The following is a 25,758-nucleotide window of genomic DNA, read 5'->3' as shown; positions in this document are numbered from 1 at the left end:
ATATTTTCATTCTCCACTAGAAGACAAAAAATCTTGATTGTTGTTCTGAGCTCTTCATAAGGGTGAAGGTGATATAAGAGTGAAGGTAGTATTTTTTGTGTATAATTAAAATGGTAGAATAATAAAGTTTTAATTTAAAAGGAAGCAAAAGGATATTAATGTTACTGACATGGAAAACCAGGAGGAACCAAAGCATAAATGTTTATCTACCAAATAACTATATAAATCAAATGTAAGAAGTTTCTGCTTTTGCTTGCCTTTTTCACAGATGAAGATGGACTTGGCATAAGCATTATTGGAATGGGAGTCGGAGCAGATGCAGGCCTTGAAAAACTGGGAATATTTGTCAAAACAGTAACAGAAGGTGGGGCAGCAGAAAGAGATGGCAGGTAAACTACACTCAGCATTTGGAAATTTTCCCAGCAATAGTTATTATGAATTATGGTTTTCATAGGAAAGAGTTGTTCGCTTAATGTATGTCATGATAAATCAAAGTTGTAAAATTTGGAGGCTTCATTGGTAAGGTCCAAATACCTGATGTGGTTATGAGAAGACACCAGTTCGGTGCACTGAGTTTTAATTGTTTAAGGAGAAGAGATTTGCCAAAGATGTGTCTTCATGACTACTGAAAACCCAGATGCTTTAGCGTGAATAAAGCTGGAGTTTCCAAATTTTGTATCACTTTTGAAAAGAGTTTAGATTTTAAGGGTGTTGAGCTCCCACATGTTCTTTTGTCTTCAAACCAGCTTTAAACAATCAGTACTTACGAAAAAGAGTTCTGCTCGGCATTTGATTTAGGAAAATAATTAGCATATTTGAATGCTTAAACTCTTAATAAATACACCTCCTTTCAAGTTTACTAACACAGGCTGTTACTTCTTATTATGCAGTCTTCTGTTCCAGAGTTCAGTTTTCACCCCTGCAGCACTGAAAGTACATTAATCAATTGGAATAGGAAGCTGTACCATAAATCTTGCCCACTAAAAAAATAAATTGGTGTTTGTAGTCTTATAGGATGCTCATATAAAACCTGGTTGCTTCTAGAATTGCTTACTTGGTATGTGCAGGTTAAAGAATTACCAACATGAGCATCCAGTATTTCCTGTCATATGGGACAGAGTTATCTTTCTATTACACAATACCTGCCACAATCAGGCCAATGTTTCTCATTAAAAGTTAGAAAAACACTTTACTATGTAGTCATTTAATAATGAAAAGTATTCTTAAACATCTTCCAACCCATATAATTTGTTGTTTTGTTCCAGTGCATACCCTTTGTAAATTTGCGTGCAAATAAAATATTACTTACCTGATACATTAGCAGTTAAGTCTACTTTTATGCATTCTCTATTTTTTTTTAACCATTAGTGATTTGTTATATTAGTTATGAATAATACCAAACACAAAAAAAGGTAGATGGAGTAAGAATAAACTCTAAAAAGTTGATGCTGTCTTCTAAAAAATGTGTTGCAGTAACATGTTCCTTACTGATGAACACCTATGACTTTTCAGCCAGACAAAAGGTTGTTCTGCTGTGGAAACCCCATACAAATTAAATCTGAAGGCTGTACATGGCAGGGGGTTGCAAAGTTTAATAACATTGCTCTGAAACTACTGAGGTATACCGTCTTCCAGATTGGGCTTGCAGGTATCTTTACAGATCTTGGCAGTAAGATACCAGGTTGAAGGCCAAGTACTGATTTATCACAGGCTTAAAAATTATGAAGGGAAGTGAAGAAGCTGACACCTCAAGATGTCATGACTTCATCTGTTACTTTAAATTTAAGTGAATGTTTTTCTGAAAGGTATGCTTGAGCTCAGCCAGAAGGCATTAAGCTCACGACTGACATTCTGTGTGAAGTTCTGTGGTTGAAAATCGGAGTCACTCACTACTGCTCTATGATAATCTGTATTTTCTGTTCGTCTCATTATTCACATGTTTGAGTGGGTACAGAAGTTAATGTTCAATCACAAATCTCTTCTTTCATTTCCCTAGATGGCATCTGAAAGGAGCTTGTCAGCTGAGAAAAAATAATATCTTTCTTTGACCATTCTAATACTTGTGCTGGTTTTCAACTGGCTGAATGTTCAGTCAGCTGAGAAATAGCCCTCTGATTTTCTCTTTGAGAGCCTGACTGATCATTCACTTGGGAAAGGGATATGTAATCCTCTCAGTCAGGAGCAGCCGGTTCTGTAATAAAGTGCATCAACTGTAAAGGGTCCTGACTTCATCTTTGTGAAAAGCCTAGTTAATCATTAACACTGATAGCAAAACAAAGTCTCCTAACAGAAAATAAAACTATATTTCAGTAGTTTCATCAGATATTCTGAATAACTGCATAGCAATCTTCAACCAGGCTCTTCTGAAACTACAGTTTAAAACATTACAATATCTGTAGGATAACTCCCATCTTTTATTGAAAGACCCATCAAATCGTGATATAAAATATCTGCCTCCCATGGAAACCCAAAATCTGTACAAAGGGGTTTCTCAGTGATTGAGCACCACTGGCTTGATTCATGTTGCTGCAAACAAACAGGTAGTGTTTAGTTGTCATATCAAAAGGCGTTGTGTGGCAGTATTTAACTAAGGAGGGTGCTTCGAGATGAATCCAAAGGCAAGCATGTTGATAAGTAATAAGAGAGATTATTAATAGTGTGTAAAATATGAAATCAATCATTAGGCTGAATACAAAAAATAAATTCTTTTCAAATTATTGTGGTGATGAGTCATTCACATTTTAAAGTATTTTGATAATATTGAGAACAACAGTTTTGAAATATTACACAGTTCTTAACTTGAAAAATACTCTAAATGTTGTCTCTGCAGAGGTTACATTTTTCAGTTCATCGTACAGAGCAGTAATTATGCAAGTAATTTGTTCAACTTTAGTTGGTTCACTTCTGCAGTTGCTACTTCATTGAAGTGCCGCTTCACACAGGCAGATTTAAGTCATGAGCGTTAGAAAATAATTGTCAGAAGAATTACCAATTTCATTAATGATAAAAGCAGTTAAACGTCTATAACTCGGGCTTCTCCAACCTGAGCCTAATTTTTCATTCATTTTTGAAATTAGATTTGAGAGACAGAGGAAGCCTAGAGCTCTTGGTGGAGGGGGCTCTAAAGGGAAGGCTGCCCAGAGAACATGGCTGTGAGGATATTTTGGTCTAGATGGTGCCTGGGGTGGCTTGTCTGGGCTAGGCTGCAGGTACAGAGCTACGGTGGGAGTGGGGCTGGAGAGGGGATGCCCGAGGAAGAGAAAAGTGGCTAGGAGAATATGGCTGTGAGAGTATTTTACTCTGGGCAGTACAGAATGAACATGGCAGCAGACAAGAAACTTCTTTTTTAATTACATGTGATTATATAGTTCGAATAACAATTACGTTAATGGTTTGTGGTTTGATATGTATGTGTGTTTATATATAATGAAAATATATGTATGTATAGAAAGAAAGGAGGTTTGGAGAACAGTGGCCATAAAAATAAGAGTTGAAAATGAGTTTAGGAGCTGTACAAACAAGAAAGAAGGAGATACAAAATACACCTGAAGGACAAATGGAATCAGACTGAAATTGCAGCAGATCAAGACAGAGCCACTTATGGAGTTGTAGGCAACAGTTCTTTAACATGATCACCTGAAATACTGTAACTACGTATCTGTATGAACACTGCTAGTCCACTGCATAGTGAAGTATGTAAAGTGTTGTAGCTAAACTGCTGTCCTGGTTTCAGCTGGGATAGAGTTAATTGTCTTCCTAGACAAATCAAGAAGGAATCTGTTCTTCCACAATTTAGTTTTCAGCCAAGAGGGTGACCGCTTCCCTCTTAGTGGGCACCAACTCCTTAAACTTCTTTTCTTGGAACTCCTGCGGCCATCTGACTGCACCTCATGTTTGCTAAAGTAAAAAAAAAAAACCAACTAATTTTTACAGTATTGAAATACAATAAATATTAATGTGATTGGTGTATTTATTAAATGCTTCAGCAAAAATTGACATAAAATTCTGAGGTTAAAATGCCTGCTACTATTTTCAAGATAGGAGTTTACACACTGTAGCAAAGATTTTTTTTCAGTGAAGGGAGATCCTGACCAGAACACAGTGACATTCTGTGGTGTGAGGCTGCCGAAGAACATATCTTGTATTTCTTACTCATCAGTGGAGTCCAGAGAACTAAAGATACTGCTTGAACACCTGTAGAACTGCAAAGCGTTGCCCCAGACTTGACAGAGAATTTGATGCTCCAAGTCAAAATGCTTACGCCCTCTTTTGAAGTCTCTGTTGTTCTCTGAAAAGAAATCTTATCACTAAGATATCCTAAGATATTAAATACCTTAATTTAGGTATTTTCATATAATTTAAATGGGATTTTTCCATAGCTGTTTCTTCGTTCCTTTGTAAACTGATCGTTTGGATCAGTAGCGTCCATGTAAGTACTTGAAAATTGCTCCCTTTGACAAGTTCTGAATGTGGTTTGTTTTGGTGGTTTTTTTTTTTTAATTTTTGGAACTATAGGAGTTTGTGCATTTCTAGAGGACATTTTAGTACAGTAGTCCTCCTTCCAAGCATTTGTAATCCAGATGAGTCCAATGCCTGCTCTAGGGATTTTGTAGCAGTGTTTACTTCAGATAAAGGCAGCATGTTTTTTATTCCTCCTAACTTTTCCTGCATCAAACAGTGTATCGACTGTAAATAGGTGTTTGGTTTCAAAGAGAGAGTCCTCATTAAAACAGTCCAAGGTCTTATTGTTGTCGCAGCAACATCACACTTACACTGGGAATTCATCTTTTTGGAGCAAATTAGATGAAATATTTTAAGAGAGTAGGTCACAATTAAGTCTGATGCACAAGCTCTTTTCTCCACAGATGAGCAGGTTGTTTTAGTTAAATACTGCATTTTTTTTCCATTAGTGTGAAATACCAGAGCTATGTCTTATGCTGTATTTCAAGATTGGCTTAGGAAAGAATGATATAAGAACTGCTCAAGTATCTCATTTAATTTAAGTCATATGACAAATTCAAGAGTTTGTGTTGCTGTACTTATATACAAGGAAAGTGACTGAATGATTGATGCTATTAATTGTAATGGTAACTTTGAAGCTGGATTTATGAGATGTCTGCATGGAAGGAATGATGCACTTTTCACAATCATTTTATGACTGAGTTTTTGTTTGAAGTCTTTGTTTAAAATCAAACTAAAAAGATCTCTCTATGCTAAGTTTTGTTGAAAATTCTTCAAGAATTCACACAATTATTTATATATTGTTATTTTTCCCCTGAAAGGATCCAAGTGAATGACCAAATTGTGGAAGTTGATGGCATCAGTCTGGTTGGTGTTACACAAAATTTTGCTGCAACTGTTCTTAGAAACACCAAAGGGAAAGTCAGGTGAGTATTTTAGAAGAAAAAAAATCGTGATTGAATACTGGCTTCTTTCACAGAAGTGTCAGTATGCCCAGGTGGAATCAGAGTTTTTTGGCCTTTTTGTGTCTTCTCTGCTTTTATCCCAAGACAAGGATAAGCTATGGTATTACAGATTTTGGGTTTGGCTTAGATTTTTAAAATATGACCACTGAAACAAGCTGAAATTGCACATGGAAGATGACTCTTCACTGGTCTAGACCTCCATGGACCTCAGACTGTATTAGCTGGAATGACGAAGGTCATGGGTGTTGGTCAGATGGAATCTGTGCTGCCACTGATCTCCTCCCTGCTCTTCTACTGGGGAGACTGGCCACGTTGCTGCCCCAGGGTTGGAGGAGTAAGGTAGGGAGCAGTCTGATACTCGCAGATGCCACCTCAGCACAGAAGAGAAGGGATTACTGGATGTAGTAGTGTTAACAGCTACCGAATCCCAGTATTAATTCATTGAGCTACCTGAGTCCCTGCACCATCTCTGAGTTTCTCTCTGTTCCTATGCTGTGGTTCATTGAAAGGCATCCCTGTAAAAATCCATAAAATAATGAATAGGCTAGAAAATGTAACATATACTACAAGTAAAATTCTGAACTAATGTAAATACAAAACTGTAAAATGTTTGTAAATTAACAAGAACAGTGTTTCCCTAGAAATTAACTGTTTTGCCATTTAAAAACCTATGCAGTTGCATAGCTATTCTGTTTAATAGCTTATTAATTTCAGTAAAGATTTAACTCTATAAAATAAATCAAAAAAATCTTTGGCATATTGCAAAGCCACAGCCGTTCTGTAGTCACCCTTTGATTCTCTCTCAAAATCCTCTCTAAGGAATACAGCTGAATTCTTTAATTAATGAGTTCAGGGCTGACTTCTTTTGAACCGTGACTAAACTACTGGTGGTAATGCATGCAGTCCCCCTCAGATGGTGGTGCTATATGCTGGCGTGCATAGTTCCACTATATTTCCATAGCTGTTCCTGCACGACATTAAGGAATAATGTTGGAATGTGGATTCTGTGAAGAATCTTGGGGGGTAGTTTGATCAAGGTTTTATTTGAAAGAGGTTAATTAGGAAAAAACGTATTCGAAATTGTAGTGTAATTACAGGTGAATATATTTTTGTGTAACATTTACAGTTTTAGTTACATCAGTACTATTTCTGCAAAGACTCACATATGCTGTGAGTGTTCCTACTGACTTAACTATAAAAATGAGTATATACTTCATTAGGTTTTCTGCAGAGTTGGGACATTTGAACATGAAATCCTTATGACAGAGAATAATGTCTTCCTGTGTTTCGGTACACAGAGCAAATGCTATGTATATTTTATGTTTGATGTTTTAGCTCAAAAAAAAAAGAAAAAAAGAAAGTGCTCACATAAAACATATGTATTATAAACATTTATAGTCGGCTTAGTTATGTAATTATTATTACGTAAGTTACAGAATAGAGTACTTGCTTCCATGGAAAAATAATGGGTTTGGAGGAAGGAAGAAACATAAAACTATTTTCATACAGAATGCTCCCAGAATCTTCTCTTGGAAAATAAATTACAGTCAGACTGGTTGCAATCTAGACCCTTTTGTCACAAAATAGTAGACTGTAAAAAGTATTTCTTCATTGTTGTTGAGCTCACATTGTCAAGTGTACTGTGTATCCTGTGCACTGGGATCATTGGCTTCTGACAGCTCTCATTTATCAAAGAGAGATTTGTGAGCTTCTACATTTTTCTTTGTAAGTAAGCTTAAGATATTGAGCTTTCAAGGGAAAAATGACCCAGTGCATTAGTGTCACAACTAGATAAAAAACCCTAATAAAATAATATTAAATTAAAAATAAAATTTGAAATACATTATAATATGAATTATAATATAAAATAATATTAAAATATTATTAAATAAAATATATATAAGAATCTATGTGCACACTGGCATACTGTGTGGTTAGCAGTCTCTTACTAATGTATATGTCTAATTAGAGGAAAGGAATGGGTAGAGTTTGGTGCAACTCCCCCCTTTTTTATTTAAAACTTCATGGAAAAAAACTCAGACTACTCTTGCCCTTTATGCAGGCCAGCTGAGAAATGCATGATTTTTTTCCTGGTTTGTGGTAGGCTTGGAGCGAGACTTGGCGAGATGGCTAAGCATTGTGTGGCACAGGCTCCTGCCTGGCTTCTGGTCAGGTCCTGGACTGTTGAATTGTCTGATGCTCTGCTAGCACTGATGAACTGTATTGGTTTGAGATACTCAAAATTAGAAATGGTTCCAGAAAGCTGTTTTTTTGAGACAGAGATTTCAGGGTGCTTGACATTTTGGTTTCACTGTAGGTTTAAACATTTGCTTGTAAGGTAAGCGAGAGCTAATATTGATGAATTTAGATACGAAAGAAAATTACATATTTTTGTCTTGCTGTATGACAAAAGAGCCCTGCCTCCTGCTTGTTTTGTGGAGAGAACAATTGTTTTCCGACAGATCCTCTTTCCCACTTACACCTGTGTTAGAGCTAGGATGGAGAAATCCTTCGCCTCCACCCTCTTTGGCAGACAGTGCTCGCCTCTGCACCTGAACTGCTCCAGAACCTGAGGGACAAAATAAGAGGATTTGCTGGGGCAAAGTCCCTCACTTGCCCCCAGCTGTCAGCTCCTGCCTGTTGGCAGTGCAGGGAGCAGTGCTACTGACCTCTGAGTGCACCATTCCCATGGCAGCTGCCATTAATGATCCGTGTCACTGTGGGAGGCAGAGGCAGTGGAAAAGGTTGTTGCTTTATAAATACCTTCTGCCATTCCTGCGGCGGGTGTCCCAGCTGAACTACAAGTGTGTAGGCAATGTACAGTCGCACACCCCACCTAATTCAAGGCAAGGCAACTTCACGAATCCTTCTCTCACAGGAGAAACCACATACATACTTACTCTCATGTCTCCTATTTAATAATGTCAGTTTAATGGATTGTATAGAACTGCTTTAATAAGCATAGTTACCTTTGTGATCACAGCATAAACTGTGTGTAGCTTTGTTCTGCCTGGTGTCCTCTACGCACAGAGATTTGTGTGCGTTTCACTGGCATTACTTCACGTCTATAACCCACAGCATTACATATACATATACACAATCGTTTTGTCTTTAGTCTAGTCAAAGTGCATGCTAGTTTTTGTAGCAGGTGTTATTATGTGACATCAGTTGCAATGAAATGAACAGAATGACATTAAAGCTACTTCTTAATTCTTTGCAATAAATGCAGTCAATACTTCTTCAGGGAGCTTGCCTAATACCGATGCTTAGTGATTTATTCTTCTCCTTTGAGCCTTCTGAACACTTTGAATGATCCTGACAGCGGAAGTCATTGACCTAGAATAGATTTTTGCAATGTTTCTGCCAGAAAAATGTATCCAGACTGTCTGTAGCTGACACAGTAAAGAATGCATCAAAATGAAGACATGGCTTTTACCTCTTGAACTGTTCTAGGTGAGGGTGAGAGGCGGGGAAAGAAGAGCAAATATAAGCTTCTATGATTATTTTATCCGTTGTTTGAAGCACTGGACTATTCAGAAGAATTGTCATACAATAATGGAAGATCATTGACCCAACCAGTTTGGCTTCTCCAATGATAATAAATTCGATTATTCTTTCTTACAATGTTTTATAGGAAGATAATCAGCACCAACCAGATGTACTCTGGTAGCCTATGAGACAAAGGAAAGAGAGGGAATTCTTTCATAATCCCAGCTGGCAATCAGCTTCTGTTTTTAGGGATGAGAATTAGTGTCCTCGTGACTCTAATCTGGCAAGTACAACTATGAATGCTATTTCAATTGATGTAAATATCAAGTCATCTTTATAATTTTGCTTAACTATTTAGTTTACTAATATCTCATATTAGTGGATTTCAGAATTTGATTATATGCAGGAGGGGTTTTCTTTTGAAATTTGTGTTATTTTTTGATATTGTTGAGTGTCGCCCCTGCTTTAAGATTAGTGGATCAGTCAGAGGGCAGCGCCAGACTAATATCACTAATTGTTCTGTGCTGCTTCTGACCCCATTTAGGATGTAATCCATCAACATGAAGTTTGCAAGTGGTGCCTACAATCATAAAAGATAAGATAAGGAGGCAGCTTGACAGTGGGAATCCTATCCTGTCACGGAGCTTCTCCTATGTTATTTTGCTTGCAGTCTTCTCATGGACTGTGGTGCTGAGTAGCAGATCTGAAGTTCTTTGAAGTTGCTTGGGTGATGTTGAGCCTCTGTGACCCCACTCTTTCCCCCTGTTCTTCATCATAATGAAAGGGTGCTAGGGGACCCTAATGGCTTCACCAGAGAAAGGTCACTTGGAGAGTTGTATGCCTCCAGGGAATTCTATTTTTTCTTGAACACACCCACAAGAGAGAAAATCTAGTTCTTTTATGGAGAAAAGTTTGTCCTTCTACCATACTTACCTAGTCTCTGTCCATTCTAGGAACAATATGGGAGCTTTCAGTGGGGACTGCACTTCTCTGCCTCACTGGATACAAAGATTCGTGCCCATGCATCTCTGGGAAAGGCGGGGTCCCAGGAAAGGAGGACATGGTCCTGGGAAGACTTACTGCATTGATAAGTAGAAAGGGTCTTGCATGAGAGAGAGTCATCAGAAAATCCCAGTCCTTTGTATGCTGCTTGTATGCTTTTATCATTACTGCTTTCCTCTGAAAGCTTTCTTTTAGGGGAGTTAAACAAACTCAGTGTTCCACTGGAGAGGCGAATTTTAAATTCCATGTCCTCCTTCCATATCCTGTCGTATGAATGTGACTAAGCATTTTCTTAGCTTTCCAAACTGTTGCTAGGCACTGAGTGGATGCTCTCATGATGCTTTCTGAGTCAGTTCTTGAGTTTTCAGGGAACCATTCAGAACCTGTGCAAAACCTGTTTGGTTTCTCATGATTTGCATGATGTTAAAAGTAATTAATTTTATTAATTCTAACCTACCAATGAGTTTACCAGTTTTTGTTTAATTAAGTTCTGCTGAAATGTGTCAAGGTCTTCCATCTTAATAAAGAATCTAAATAATTAGTTAGCAAATTTCACCATGTTTAATTAATTTTCTAGATCATTGAAGAGTAGGTTCTAACAATAGCAGTGTAACTATCAAACCCTGGGGCTTTCCACTATTAACTATTCTCTGTTCTAATAAAGAATCATTTATTACCATTTTTTTGTTTTTTCTTATCTGGATGGTTTTAATTCAAAGCAGGGCTTTGTCTCAACTCCCACTTCCAGTTCACAGCCTAATTTCTTTCTCTCTTACTGTACTGCAAATGCAATCTTTCAGGAAAAAAAAGAAGTTTTTGCTTTTCTTTTAGATGGCTCTTATACAAGGAGTAGTTAAAGGGCAAAAAGTGAAAATACTAGCTTCTTAATTAACCAACTTGAGACGTCATTTATTCCTTCTTCAGCTAATTCCTCACCCCATCTTGAGCTGATTTTTTTCTGGAAAATATACTGTCTCAGAAAATAGTATTTGCATGCCTGCTTTTAGTTTTGTTTAACATCACAACATCTGGAAAGCTAATTTATACAGTCGTGTCTTTGCAAGCACTAAGACACTATAGAGGACAGATGAAGTCAACCACAGGATCTAGCCAGCAGCAGTATACCCCGGTGGGAATGCTGTTTGCTCACAGTAACAGTGAGCAGCATTGCTCTATTTTTGTGACTCCTTCCCCTAGATAATCATCTCTTCTTCTAGTGCGCATGCCTGTACAGATTTTCTACTGCTCCTTCATACTTCCCCTACTTATGCTTTTATCCTATTAAACAGCTGTGTCCTTTAAACCTTTCCAGGCGTTCTCCATACTGTAGATCCACGTTGCGGAAGAGCCAGGAGAGATTTGTACTGCTTCTCAGTCCTGGGTAGTGAGACAGGACCCAAAAGCAAAAGATACCACACTCCATGTCCAATTCAGAGAGCTGGATTATGTTGTCTTTTTTCTGGCTGGGGATGATGGTTTTGTTCCTTCTTTCCTTGTCTGTTTCTTTTTCCTTGAATCCAAGTGCCAGAGCTGAGGGGAGAAAAACAAGAGGAAAGAAAAGCCCTTTGCTCTGCGATGCTGATTGCTGAGCTGGGACATCATGAAGGGCTGCTTAAGAAGCCATGTGTGCTTGGCGCACTTTCTGCTTCTTTGATAAACCTGAATCATGGACCTGCAGAAACTACATTCATGGTGCCTTGTAGTGCCAAAACAGTGTAAATTTCTCCTGTTTATTCCACTATGGTTATACTGAGACATTCCGTGATATGAGCTGTTTTCTTCCTCATCTCTGCAAAGAACTCCTACACATGCGCTGGTAATCATTCTGTAAGACTACCAGAAGTAGCATGCTGAACAATGTGAAAAATTACTCATGAGTACTGTGAGCCCTTAGCACCAGTGAGGTAAGACTGCATTCATCACTGCTTTGCTGGTTTATATTCCTTGACTGTGCCTGTTGTAGTAGATGAACTGTGCCTTGGGCTGTTCTTCAGCACTGAGGCCAGCTGGCACCAGAGTGGTTGGTGCTCATAACATTAAACTTTCTTACCTTTCAGAGCAGGGTGGCCATATCCAAATTGCCCACTGGAATATCCAAGCTAACTCATAGCGTTTGCTAACTCCTGGACTGTGTCTCAGTATTATTTGGTAGAATATTAGTTAACTTGGGCCAAGCTGTTCCAGTGAGACTGTTTCAGTGATTTAATGGTGTAGATGATCAATTACTAGTGCTTGGGAGCATTCCCTGGCACTGTTTAGTTTACTGGCATAAACGTAGTCCCTATGTCCTGAGATCTTGCTAATTTGAATTTTATGGCAAGTTATTTCTCAAAATGTTTGCACATTTGGACAGGAAATTATATGTTTGAGCGTGAAATATATAGAGAAATCTTCATTTAAAAGATTTTGACTAATTATAAACCATTTTGCTAGATATCTAGAGCATTGTTTTTAAAATTAAGTGTAACATGAACTAATAAGATTCAGTGGGGCTGCATTTCATTAGGAGTGGCTTTGCTTTTCCTTTCCTGGAAAAAGGAGCAACTTGACAGGTTTTGAATTGCTTCATCCTCAATTGGTTGGATCTAAACAAACTCCTACCCCTGCAACTGAAATATCATTGTAAATGATATGATTTAGCTATTTTTTTTTACTCTTTCAAAGTCCAAGATACTGTGTTGCAGAAGCTCCCACCCAGTTTTGGTGCACCTTGATTAATGTGATACAACATTGTGACAGCTGGGCAGAAATACCCACCATTCATCCTTTCAGGATAGCTCACCAAGCCACAGGGATGATGCTGTAGGAGCATTTATCTATCCCTGGACTGTGCTGTGAGGGTGGTCCAGCTTGCCTAGAATCTGGATCACCTAATCATCCAGATTAAGGACACGGTCTGAACTCAGCAGCTTACTTGTGACCCATCTGTATTTTCTTCCTGGATTTCGTTCCCATGGATGCCAGCAAGGGTGAGGGTGAGGGTGAGGGAAGGCAGGTTTCGCCTCAGAACGCAGTCAGGTTTTAGAAGCATTCCCAGATAGCACTTGTACCTTTTGAACAGAGCTGATGTATGTCCTTCACTTGCATTCAGGTATGTTAAAGCATAGATTTAAAGCATAGGTGTTTCTTTGAGCTGGCCATTCCCGTAAGAATTGTGTGGTGCTATAGAGAATGCCGATTAAATGATCATTGTGTATTAGGAAACCTTTTATGCAAGCACTGTGTTGGGATACTGTCAGTCTGTCTGGAAGAGATGGAAGAGATTCTCTACCTGCACTCTTAGAAGAGCAGAGCAATGTAAGGACTAGAACCTGGAGAGGTGCCAAAACATTGAATCCCTTGGCTAATTTTGATGTACTCTTGAATAAAGCCTATGTGTCAGTGAGGCCCTAGACTAGAATTGATTTCTGTGGGAATAATTAATCTAAGTGCATTAATATTGGTGTGGGGGTTTTTTACATGACTTCCTAATTGCCTGACTTGATATCCATTTAGTGTTGATAGTAGCATAGCTTATCAGGGGCTTGTATCCAAGCTACTGTGGAGAGACTGCTGAAGCTCTTCTGGCGCTTAAGTTACTACTTTGCTGCTCATCCACCAGCACCATTGATACTGCTGAGGAAGACCTTGAGTATGTCTCTGACGAATAGCCATGAGAAGGTTGAAAGCTGATGGGTAAGAATTAGAAACCAAGGCAACAAAGGGAACCTTGTGGTTGGTGTCTACTAAAGCCTGCCTGATCAAGGGAAGCCTGTAAATTTTAATTGAGTTGGGTTTGTTCAGCCTGGAGAAGAGAAGGCTCTGGGGAGTCCTTATTGTGGCCTTTCAGTACTTAAAGGGGGCTTATGAGAAGGGTAGGGGCAAACTTTTTAGCAGGGCCTGTTGCGATAGGACAAGGGGGAATGGTTTTAAACTAAAAGAGGGTGGATTTAGATTAGATAGTAGGAAGAAAATTTTACAATGAGGGTGGTGAAACACTGGCACAGGTTGCCCAGAGAGGTGGTAGATGCCCCATCCCTGAAAACTTCCAAGGCCAGGTTGGACGGGGTTCTGAGCAACCTCATCTAGCTGAAGATGCTTATTGCAGGGGGGTTGGACTAGATGACCTTTAAAGGTCCCTTCCAGCCCAAACTGTTCTATGATTCTGTGTCACAAGGCTCTGGGGGCTGGGGTGGAAGGGCATAAGAGGTATTCTTGATCACGCCAGTCAGGTAGGATCAGATGCAGAACAGCCCCTGGCTGTGCAGCTGATGTTGCAGGGGAGGCACTGAGTTTTATAGACTTTCTTGGAGGAATGAAAAATGCTGAGCAGAGAAGGGATCCACCTGACAAAGAAAGGCAAGAGCACGTTTGCCAACAGGTTCCATAATCTAGTTGGGAGGGAGGGTGACCTAGGCCTTGCTTTGGAACAAGTGACAAGTGAGTTCAGAGGTTATGATTACGGACTTACAGAGGACTTACACTGCTCCAGCATCTACTGGAAGGGTTGCATGGTTTGATGCAAGTAGTCCAGGAGATTTTTGGAATGTGTCAAAAATAACTTCTTGACACGAGTGTTCAATGATCCAACTAAGGGAGACAGTCTGCTAAATCTGTTACTCACAAACAGGTTTATGACCAGTTTGGAATTGGTCAGTTCTTCAGTGAAGGTTGATGGCACCTTTAGGAGCATTAACCGTGAAATGATGGAGTTTAAGAACTGGAGAGAAATGAAACATTAGAATTACAACCCTGGACTTCAGGAGAGCAAATTTTGGCTTGTTCAGGGATCCGCTTGGCAGGATTCTATGGGACTACTGCCCTGAAGGATAGAAGAGCCCAGGAGACCTGCTTGATCTTTGAGAATACAAGGATACCAGAGGAAACCATGCTAAAAGCCTTGCAAAAGTCAACTTAAGCAACATCTCCTGCTCTCCCCTCCTCCATGGAGCCAGGTGTGCTGCTCAGTGGGGCAGGAAACCTTGTTGCAAAGGATACAGAAAAGTCTGAGATAAATTAATGACTGCTTTGCCTCAGTTTTTCCACAGATTGACTAATGACCTGGGTATTGTTGCAGGGACATCGTCATGTTTCCTGCTTTCTCCAGCAAATTGCCTCAGGGCAGCAATGGCACTGGAGTGCAAGGGTTCATATGTGGCTCTTGATAACCTTTAGTGCCTGTTGCCAATGCACCGTATGCCAGACTTTGTCGTGGTGTGCTGTGACAGCTGTTTAGTCAGTATGGGCATGGTTCTGCAAGTGAAATAGAGGAGCCCTTGTTTAATTCAAATACTTAATTATTAAAATAATTCTTTTTAACTAATAAAAAGATAATACTAAACAAACCATGACTTCAACAACAACAACAGCAAATCACATAGCACACAGTACACACACATCTGATTTTTTGGCACATGACTGTTACATGTTACCTACAGCTCGTGCCACAGCCACACCAAGGAAGTTGTGTTCCCATGCATCCGTCCTGACTGCTGACTGGAGAAAAGGACACTCATGTTGGCTCAAATCACTGATAAGTTGGAGTCCTGCTGTCTGTGGTCAAATTCGGGGTACAGCACGTAGCTTACATCGTCCTGGGTCTGGGGACAAGGATGGAGGCTACAGAACTTCTGCCCAATAGTTCAGCTTACTGGCAGCTCTGCCTCCAGGGTCTTTGGAGGCTCTTTCCCCAGAGCTGGCTTTTCTGTGCTGGCTTTACATAGCCAGCATCCTGCACCAGACATTACACGGGTTGCCTTGTCAGATGTTTCTTACATGACCTTAGATAACGTCATTCAATCATTGCCCCTTTGATCTGCTGATGGTGGTTACTTCCTCAGGTAATTTGGGTGCTAGTCTCCAGGCAGAGTTGTTCGCTTGTTGCATTAGTTTTGGGTTACTACCATCACTAATCTCCAGGCTAACCTTGTTGACTTCCTTCTACCAATCACCCTCAGTTCCTCTTGATTACAGCTAATAGCTTTAAAGATTGCTATGCACGCTTGTCTCTGGTGCAAGGGAGCACTGTGTGGGTTTACAGACATAAGACAGAAGGCACAGTTAGCAAGTTTGCAGATGAGGTTAGATAGGTTAACAGAGAGGGCTGCTCTTCGGAGGGACCTCAACAGCCTGGAGAAATGAGCTGGCAGAAACCTTATGAAGCGAGGGCAGTCCAAAGCAGTCCAAAGAAAAGAATGGGATGGCAGGCATCTTACTGCTGTCTCAGCTACCTTCCAGGAGGTAGAAAGGGTGAACCCAGATTCTTTGTACAGGGACAAGGTAGCAGGCAATGAACAGAAGTTGCAGCAAGGGAAATTCTGACCAGGTATTTTCACCAAAAAAAAAAAAGTACTATGAGGTTTCTCAAACGTTGGAACAGGTTGCATCCCATCATTAGAGAGATTCAAAACTAATCAAGGCCATGACAAAGTTGGCTCTGCTTTGAAGTGGGGGGATTGGGGTGGACCAGAGCTCCCTTCCAACCTAAATTATTCAGTGATTCAAAGAGTCTTTATGACTAAGTTTCAGATCATTTTATCTGAAAAAGTGTAATGGAAGCTCATAGGTTGTGAATTCCTGATGTCCAGTCAGCAACCTCTGCATTTGAGGCTGCCATCTTTTGAGAGAGCTTGATCTTGTTCATGAAAACCTGACAAGTTCCAGCTTGCGCTGCTGTAACTAAATAAACTGCCTTCTTACAGGGTTCACACCACTTTTAGCACTTTGGATTAATTATATCGCTATTATCCTAATGGAAGCAGCCAGAGTAGGTAATTGAAGACATCTTGAAATAAATTAGATAAATGGTAGCAGAAGCAGCTTTGTGCTTTAAAGCTCAGAGGAAAGCCATTTTTAAAATCCAACTGTAAAACTCCCCCAAATACAATGAAATTTGCTGTACATTTTTATTGATGAAACTATATTTTAGGAAGGGTTGGAAGGAAAAATTGTGAATCCTGTTGCAGCACAAAAAATATTCTTTATTTCTTAGAACTAGTCTGCTGTATTCTTACTTGATTTTTGTTGAATTTAAGGAATCCATGCTAAATTATTTTTAACTGAGCACTTCATGTCAGAAGTGTTTACAGGAGAAATCATCAACTCTTGTCACTAAAAATCCATGCTGCAGAACTTCAGTTTTGTGTCAGAGTTGGTGCCTTTGCACATTTTTCTAGTACCAAAGTTCTTTTCAAAATGGAAATATTTTTTAATTTAATAAATTCTTATAATAATGTTTGTGGTTCCCATGGTTGGTAAAAAAATGAATAAATTATTTTTTGTTATTTCAAGAAGCACAGGTCTGCAGACCCTCATTTAATAAAAGCTGGAAATACACAGAAAGCTATATATCAGGTGTGCTTTAAAGTCATTAAATCACAACTGGATTGCAGGAGATGTAAGAGTTGCTGCCAGTTTCAGTAGAATGCTTTTCTTAACTACCATTACTGTAGTTTAATTTTCAGTTTCCCCAGATAATGTATTCTTTTAGATCTTCTTAAATCCAAAATAGAGTGAAATATTAATTATATTTCTAGCTCTGTCCCTGTTTATTTTAACCACAACCAAAGAAATTATTTCACAGCTGGTAATTCAGCTAAATTCTGTGTAACTCTGAATATCAAGGTCAGTTCATGCCCTGCTTCTCTGATGTTCTCTCCTCTCTCTTTCTTTTTTGTGGACATCAGAAATAATGGCCTGAGATTTAGTACTGTGATGGCATGTAGTACAGCGTCACATATTCTCTGAGGTTTATTTTGCAGTTGCTGGCTTTAATAATTAAGCAGAATATTGTCTTGATGAGGTTTAAAAGCTTTAAAACCCTCATTTGTACCATATCCAGAAACATAACCAGCTTCTTAAATATATTATTGCTGATAGAATTTATAGTTCTTTGTTATAATACTTTTGGCCCTTGAGACTAATTAATCAAGTCTGAAATGCATGTACTTAATTTTGGTGAGCCAGAGTGACGTGAAATACATAATTACCCACTTCGTTGAAGTGTGCATATTATGGTTCAGTGACTAATTTTCTGGTCAGTGAATCACAACCTTATGTCTCTTTTTCATATTTAAACACTTCAGATTATGATAGTTCTTGTATTTAAAGCCATTCTAGGCATAAAGATCTAATTCATGCTTAGCATTTTAGTAACTGCCTCTGCTTTACGGTTTTCTAAGGGAGAAATATTTATTCATCTGTCTTTAAATGATAAATTTATAATTTAGGGCTTATTTTAGTTACAAGTTAAACATAATTATATGCAGCTTGGTATTCTTAACGTTATGGAATGTAACATGGCAAAAGGTTTGAGTTAGTTTGTGAAAACTGTAATTGTTGGCAACATAGTATTCCATTTTACAAATTTACAATTCTTCATGTAGAACTGACATCAATTGTAGGTTGAATGCTTCTAAATATTTATTTTCAGACACTTTGGAAATATCTCACTTTAAAGCAGTAAATTGTAGGAAAATAAAACATTCCTTGCTTATTTCTATTTTGGAAAACATTTGCTTTAAACTTTGTCATTGCTTTGAGGCTTTTATTCATGTATCATCTAACAGCCTCAGGTATCATTGAGGAACTTCATTTTGACATGTGATTCAAGCTGTGAAAATCACATCACTATAAACTGTGAGTGGCTTTGTCATGAGAAGAAAAATTCCATTGATAAGCTTTTACATTTTTACATCCTACCTAAACTTGTTTGTCTGTATGAAGATATTACTACATTACAGTCTAATGTGTCAAAAACACTCCTAAATAATCAGGAGTTACCAGACTTCAGATGCATTACATATTGTCCGTTCTAGGTTTTCAGTGTACAAAAATGATTGTATGAAGTATTTGGAGTCTCTTATTTTCCAAGGACGGTGAGTTATCAGACAGAGAGCAGGGAGGAGTATGATACTTGCATCACTTTGTGTGGTTCCATAATTTACCACATTGGTGATCTCCCTCATGTGTTTACAAATGTGATGCTCTCTCTACTGTGTATAAAATAATACACTCATGCATAATGTTGCTTAAAATGTTTGTTTAAAATAGAACGGGGTTTTTTCCATATTTTCTTTTAGTTTGTTTTTACATTCGAGGAGACAAATATGTAGCGAATACGGGTTAAGTCCTTTTTTACTTCATGTAATAATATCAAAAGTTCATTGTTCCTCCCAGTTGAGACTGAAAACATGACTGGTTTAGTCTTTGTAATACTTGGCTCCAAAATTAAAATGCAGAAGAAACAGGATCCGACTATGAGTCAGTATGCAGAACAGATGAAGTATAGGGGCCATGAAGAAACATTCTTTTTCTTTCAGCCCAAGGTCTTTATCATTACTGAGAACCAATGTCATATTTCATAATAGTAGGATATGAGTGCCAGACTGTGATCTGTTTTGATCAGGATTAAAATGCTGATGTTATTTCCTTGATTTTGTTCTAGTTTCTGCTGTATTTTCTATAAATGTTTTTAAACTAAGACACTGTCTTGCAAATTATTTACAGAGCACCTTATTTATGTCATTATTTCAAAAGGAGTCACTCATCCTCCCCTTTCTTACCCTTTTGGAAGTAAATACTGACTTGGATATTTTGATGATGTTGAAATAATCTCCAAATTGTATTCATTTCTGTAGTGCCTGACTTCATAGAGTCTGACAAATTGTTCGGCATAGGAAGTGGACTCAGGGTCTTCTACTCATAGGAAATTGGCTTACATGGATGCCAAATCCCAAGTGACTTCAACAGTGATAGGCAGTACTAAGGAAAATTATTTTCTTACATGGGATACAGTGACAGGCAGTACTAATGAAAACAATTTTCCTACATGGGATATAATGCATGTTTCTGCCTCTCATTCCAATAACAAATTAAATTCATAATTTGAGCCAAATGTTATGGAAACAATTTACCATATGCAGTATCTCAGTGTCACCTGATGGTGCTTTTCAGCTCTGCATAATACTTTTTTCACCTGTAATTACCTAATTGTCTTTCTAGACTGCTAAGAAAATATTCCTTCAGCTTGACATCTTTAAATTGTGCTTTTGTTAGTAGTTTGCAGTGTGTTGGTACTCTATAATGGGTGTTTATCATTAATACTATAGATAGCAAAATATCTAATTACAGTTATGCCACTGTGCTGAAAAAAAGTGTTCAAGTCCAAGCCAATTCTGAATTTTAGTTGCTGAAAGCAAGATTGGGAAGCCGTCTTGTAAGTCTCAGCCAAGAAATAGGCACTTCCCTTGTCTTTTATTAAACCAAAGAAATGTGCTCCCAGTGTTCAGCAATAGCTAACAGTGGAGAAGAGCGCTCCTTAGCAACAGAAGTGCATGATATAAAAGAAAGATTTAAGTGTGGCTTAAAATTAGGGCAATAGTGTCTGCTATTTAAAAATGTGGAAATAGATTCACTGTTATAGACAGGAGGAAGGCAAATACAAAAGCTCAGAAATACCTTCTAAGTCAAGATGGGGAAAGAAATCACTCTGGTGCATGTTCCTTTCACTGCATACTGTCAGAAGTGTGTCTGTGCTGTTAGTCTGCATCTGGTCTTTTGTAGGCTTCTGGGAAATACATTGCTCTAAAGGAAATGGAAGTGATGATAATTTTTTTAAAAATTGCTCCACTCTAGGCCTGTGTCCATAAATTTCAAACTCAGAGGATCTTTTTTACTGAAATTTGGAGTGAAGACTTTCATGGTCACTTCTTTTCTCCCCTTCCTGTAAATACTGCCATGGTCTAATCACTCATAGTCTTGCACACAGTGCCCTTCTGGCAAGTGTTATCCACAGAACACATTTAAAACAATCACAGCCGTGTATCTTTGGAGAAAAAGGCTGGCCTCTATACAAGACACAGCTAAAAATCTAGAACTTTGGTAAAATAATAGGAGTAATATTTTTTCACTGATGTTTTGTATAGGTTTGTAATTGGACGAGAAAAACCAGGACAAGTGAGTGAGGTTGCGCAGCTGATTAGCCAAACTCTAGAACAAGAACGCCGCCAGAGAGAGCTGCTGGAGCAGCATTATGCACAGTATGACGCAGATGATGATGAGGTAACAGACTGTCTAGCATTTCACTGTTCAGTGTTTTTTAATATTCTGTTTTCTATTCTTAATTCCTTCTTTTTAATAGTCAATCAGAGGTCAGCTTCTGGCCTTCTCCATTACCTCTGCTGCTGATTTTTACAGATTTTGATGATGAATCTTATTTGAAGAACAAAGTTACTGAAAAGCTTTTCAGCATGGATTTAAAGTATTTGTTTTGTTCCAGAAGAGCAAATATCAAATTGGTCGATGCTTCTCTAATCATTGCTCTTCCTCTGAAGGCATATACTTTTCTGAAATAAGGGAATAAAGTTGGTTTGCTTGTCCACTGAAACATTAGTTTTTTGTGAAAACTGGTAAAAGTTGCCTTCTAACTTTTAGGGGCTTGAGGAAGTTTTAGACCTTTTTTTTTCCTGGAAGAATTGATGTTATTCTTAATTCAGAACATTAAGAAATTTTCTGAAAATTCCAGGTAAGACCCCTCCTTCCACACACTGCTTTTTGTTTCTATGTGGACAGATACTCCAAAAGATAGAGAATTAATCTACCTTGTCTGAAGCGTGTATTGATGTTTGCAATTAGTGCCTGATGTCCCAATACAAAGGTTTTGAAACTGTCAACTTTATACAGTAAATTTTCCAAAATTTCTTTCCATTATTTAAAATTCCTGATATGCCTAAATAAGAAGATACTTGGAAAGATTAATGAGAGCTTTTTCAGAGACTACTGTCTGTGTTACTCCCTAAATTAGTTGCTGGGTTAAGGTAAAAGGCAGTTGTTGTAACAAACTGCTTCAACATAGTCCAGGCATACCACTTTCATTTCACATTATCTTGAATAATGTTATTTGAAATGCCAGGCTCCATGTATTAGTGTTTTTTCATCCTGGGCCAGATTTTTTATTTTATTTGTGGAAGGAGGCAATAGTGGAAGGAGGCAGTAGAGAAGGGGAGATAGAGTATTCATGCTATGCATTTATTTCAGTTTAGTTTTCCTTTAGGTACTAAGACAAGGCTTCTAAACAGTGAAATAAAGAAAAAAAATACTCTTGAGATAAAATCAGGATACACTCGGATTTTGAAACACACTCTTAAGCTAGCAATAGGTCAGATCAATCAGAAGTGTCCCAGAAGACTAAGTAAAAATCCTATCTAGACCCAGTGATGCTTTCACTTACTTCACTTTCCACTATATTAAAAATAAAAAAACTTTTATGTTTTAGAATGAATCCTGTCATAGGTGTGTATTTAACTCCTATAAATAAAAGTTGTACTCATCTGTATTGGGGATGCATTATGTGTGTGTGCCTGTGCGAGACCATGAAGGCTAGAAAATCCATATCCTCTCTTTTCCCTCCTCAAACTATAGAAACATGCAAGTCTTCTAACTTCTGTTTAGTCTAGAATTAAAATTCAAGATCTTGACTGATTTCTTGAAGGAACTGTATCATCTCCTCAAAAACAAAAAAGAGACAACTCCCTCTAGCCTTTGGAGCAAGAGACTTCTCACACCTCATCGCAGTGTGCTGTAGATGTCAGGATTTGAAGACCTGTGATACCATTTTATGGTAAACATAGTCTGATAGCTTTCATATTGGCAGGAGAGGTGTGTCCTAAATGCCTGATGTTCAAAACCTTCTCACTGTGTACTCGCACACAGAGGGATGTGCAGCTGAAAGCAGACCTATGTGAGTAATTTTTGCATTACACGTTTTACCTAGAGGATGAATCCACCTGCAAAAAATCTCAAAGATTTGTGTTGCTTACCTTCATGCACCACACAGATGTCATAACTCATGATCTGGCAATGAAGAAAATGTTAAAAACATATAGATCAATACTGATCCTGAGTAGTACCTCAGCCTCCAGTAGGGATTGTTCCTATGCTGATGGTGACAGTGACGCTTTCGTACTGATGAGCATGCAAGTGTTTCTCAGCACAATAGTGAAAGAGGACAGGGATGAGTAGCTATCAGATACTTTTTGTGATGTGAGGAAAGGAGGAAGAAGACAGGAAAAGACATCTACCAGGGGACATCCAGAGTATCATCAAAGATCTCTTTTGGAAGGAGAAGGAATTGGGCTTCAGAACAAATGCAGTACTTCAGTTCTCAAAAACTACATTGGGATGATTGAAGATCATAGCCATATCCTACCTGATGCCATGTATATATTTGGGAGGGGGGTGGTAAACCTTAGTCTCAGAATAGACGGCTGGGGTGTAGTTACTAAAGTATGCAGTGAGGAATGTTCCCTTTCTTAATTAACAGACTTAGAAGTAGATTTTATTGGGAACCTGCAGCAATCCTGAATATATATATTTTTTTTGGTGACCTGACTATGCTGTCCAAGTAAATTCACATAACTTGCACCATTTCCAGGCAGTTGACACAGTGGAAGCTGTGATGTAATGCACATTAGACACAGTTCAAAGACGTTTTTGGTCAACACAAGCACTTCTGCTCCATTTACTGTCCAATACGAGCATTACTACTTTGAGCTCACCTTGCTTTGTGAGGGTAAATGCGGCTGGGTTTATGTTGCTATATGCCAGACACCACTGCCAGCCCTGCATTCTTTGGCTCTGGTAAGCAGGGCATCTTTTGGGCAAGAAAATCTCAGTTTACACTGTCTGAATGAATATCCACAAATGTACAAAAAACCCTACCCCTTCGAGTCCATTTCCTCAAAGTGATACTGATTCTGACTGCATGAAGTTCACTAATATTTGAATTGCCAGTGTAAGGAGTTTTGTGCTGAGGTGGCACAGGCTTATACAGGAGTTGCTCAGTCTCAGAGCTATCAAACTGTCCTATTCATTTTCATACAGGTCTTAAAATATGGATCTCCAGCTACAATGCTGCATAAATAAACAAGATGATCTTTACTCAACCCACCACTGAGGCTGTCAAATTTTGAGCCTCAGAGACATACCACAAAGACAGCAATAACATATCAGCTTTCCGGAGCAGGAAATCAGTGATCTGTGTTTGAGTCCTGGAGTCACTGCACATGACTGTGTTTGGTAGAGCTGGTCAAATCACAGGAAGAGAACATGTGCCAGGCATGTGCAGGTCCTGGTGTTTTATCTTGCTGTGCCACCAGCTGGCTGGATTTCCTCTGTTTTGAAACTTAGGACAGACTTCATCATAGCCCTAGCTATTTAGAAGGCTCTGAGTTCTTTAAAGTAGCAGCGTTATCGAGACAATTTTGACTTCTGCCAGCCAGTGAGCGCTGGCCGTGAGTCAGGTGGTAAATTAGAGAGACAATTGTTAGCCTGCTGTAACTTCTCATTCCATTGCCTTGCAGGAATGTTACATGACAGTTATTTGTTGGGGAAGATTCACACTAGTACACATAGTGTTTCCAAAAGATACATCATTTACTACACAAGTAATCCTGAAAGAAACGTCATTTACTATATAAATGCCCTGCATCCCTGCACTTCAGAATCTGCTGTTATCATGGGCTGCAGGTCGTCACAGAGTTGCAGGATGCTTTCAGGCGCTCCTTCATTTAAGTCTCTGCATGGAAACACAAAAACCTTCTGCAGAACTGACAAGCAGTAAAAGAAAAAGGATGCCCACAATGGGGTCCATGCAAAGACAAGCAGGATAAACGTGCAACAGCTCACAATATGTTGTTAAGCTCCCGTGAGCCAAGCAGATAGGCAGTGTTGGCATGTCCCGATGAGCCTGTGCTCACTACAGTAAAGCTGGGAGAGTATGTTGTTCAGGTGCTGACTGTAGATAGCCTGCTGCAGGGTTTACTCATCACCAGTTTCTCTAGCTTCCTAAAATCTGACATCCTTTTAATTTGTTGTATCCTGTCAGAAAACAAAACAAGGCTTTGAAGTAGGCGGTCTTTGTATTTCCTTCTTAGTGTGTTAAGTATGACCTGAGTCTGTATCCTTGACTGAAACCTTTTGACTTCCCTGTGTTAACACAGTGTTCTGTGCACATTTTAGTCAAATTCTGCCATTTCATGGAATTTTGATTTGAACGTGGTATTATCTTCTTCGTATTCTACAGTGAAAGGCGAAAGTCATGTAAAGCACATGACCTGTTCCCCTGAAGGCTGCATATGGTGATGCAGGATGTGAAATTAATAACATATTGCAGAATTCTGTTTCCTCTGTGGCCGTGCACAAATAGTTTTATGCAAGTGATGTTTACATGTATTTTAATATCACTAATAGTAATTTGAATATTTTTTTCATTTTTAATTCTCATTTATCAGGACATTTTGAGAGCAAAGCAACATTAGAACCATTGAAGAAAATCTTGACACACACGAAAAGAAAAATGTTGCAATGTGCTTCAGTGTCTAACACCCAAAGAATACATTCATTAAATAAGATCTTTCAGAGAGTACGTTTTTTCCAACATCATTAATATGAAGCGCTCCTGTAAAAGAGATGATTGATAGTGTACCATTATATTTTTCTTTGCTTTTAAGTATAAGCCATCCAAAAAATCAAATGAGGATGTGAGCTTGAGTTATTTTTATAGTTCTTCATAAAGTGTTCCCTGATTGTGGGAGAGTTTCAGCAGAAACAAAAGATTTAGCTTGATGCAGCCTGTGTTATGGTGATTTGGGTAAGGGCTGTCTGCATTATCCTGGCTGCTGCTGCTGCTCCTTCTTTCTGCTTGGGAGTGTTAGGCCTATTTCAAGAATGTACAAGGCAGTTAAACAATGTGAGTAACACATTTTCCCTTTTAAAGTGGGAAATTGAAGTTCATGTTTATAAAGATAATTTCGTGCTATTAGCTGTGATAGCTTATAGCAAAATTGAATGGCTAATAGCAGCA

General features: G+C 38.5%; 1 protein-coding gene across 3 annotated transcripts in view; it reads left to right on the top strand.

The window, feature by feature from the left end:
• Positions 1-25,758, top strand: part of PPP1R9A (protein phosphatase 1, regulatory subunit 9A) — a 141,830-nt gene that overhangs the window by 78,497 nt on the left and 37,575 nt on the right. For all 3 annotated transcript variants that reach the window (XM_010569506.1, XM_010569417.1, XM_010569333.1), the window contains exons 3-5: positions 269-389; positions 5,283-5,387; positions 20,822-20,957. In XM_010569506.1, the coding sequence (XP_010567808.1) occupies positions 269-389; positions 5,283-5,387; positions 20,822-20,957 (362 nt within the window). The remainder of the gene's footprint in view (positions 1-268; positions 390-5,282; positions 5,388-20,821; positions 20,958-25,758) is intronic.

This window comes from Haliaeetus leucocephalus, unplaced genomic scaffold, assembly GCF_000737465.1.
Source record: "Haliaeetus leucocephalus isolate CR32 unplaced genomic scaffold, Haliaeetus_leucocephalus-4.0 Scaffold0, whole genome shotgun sequence".
NCBI classification, from domain to species: domain Eukaryota; kingdom Metazoa; phylum Chordata; class Aves; order Accipitriformes; family Accipitridae; genus Haliaeetus; species Haliaeetus leucocephalus.
Note: the sequence above shows the minus strand (reverse complement) of the source record. Positions and strands in the feature narration are given on the sequence as shown.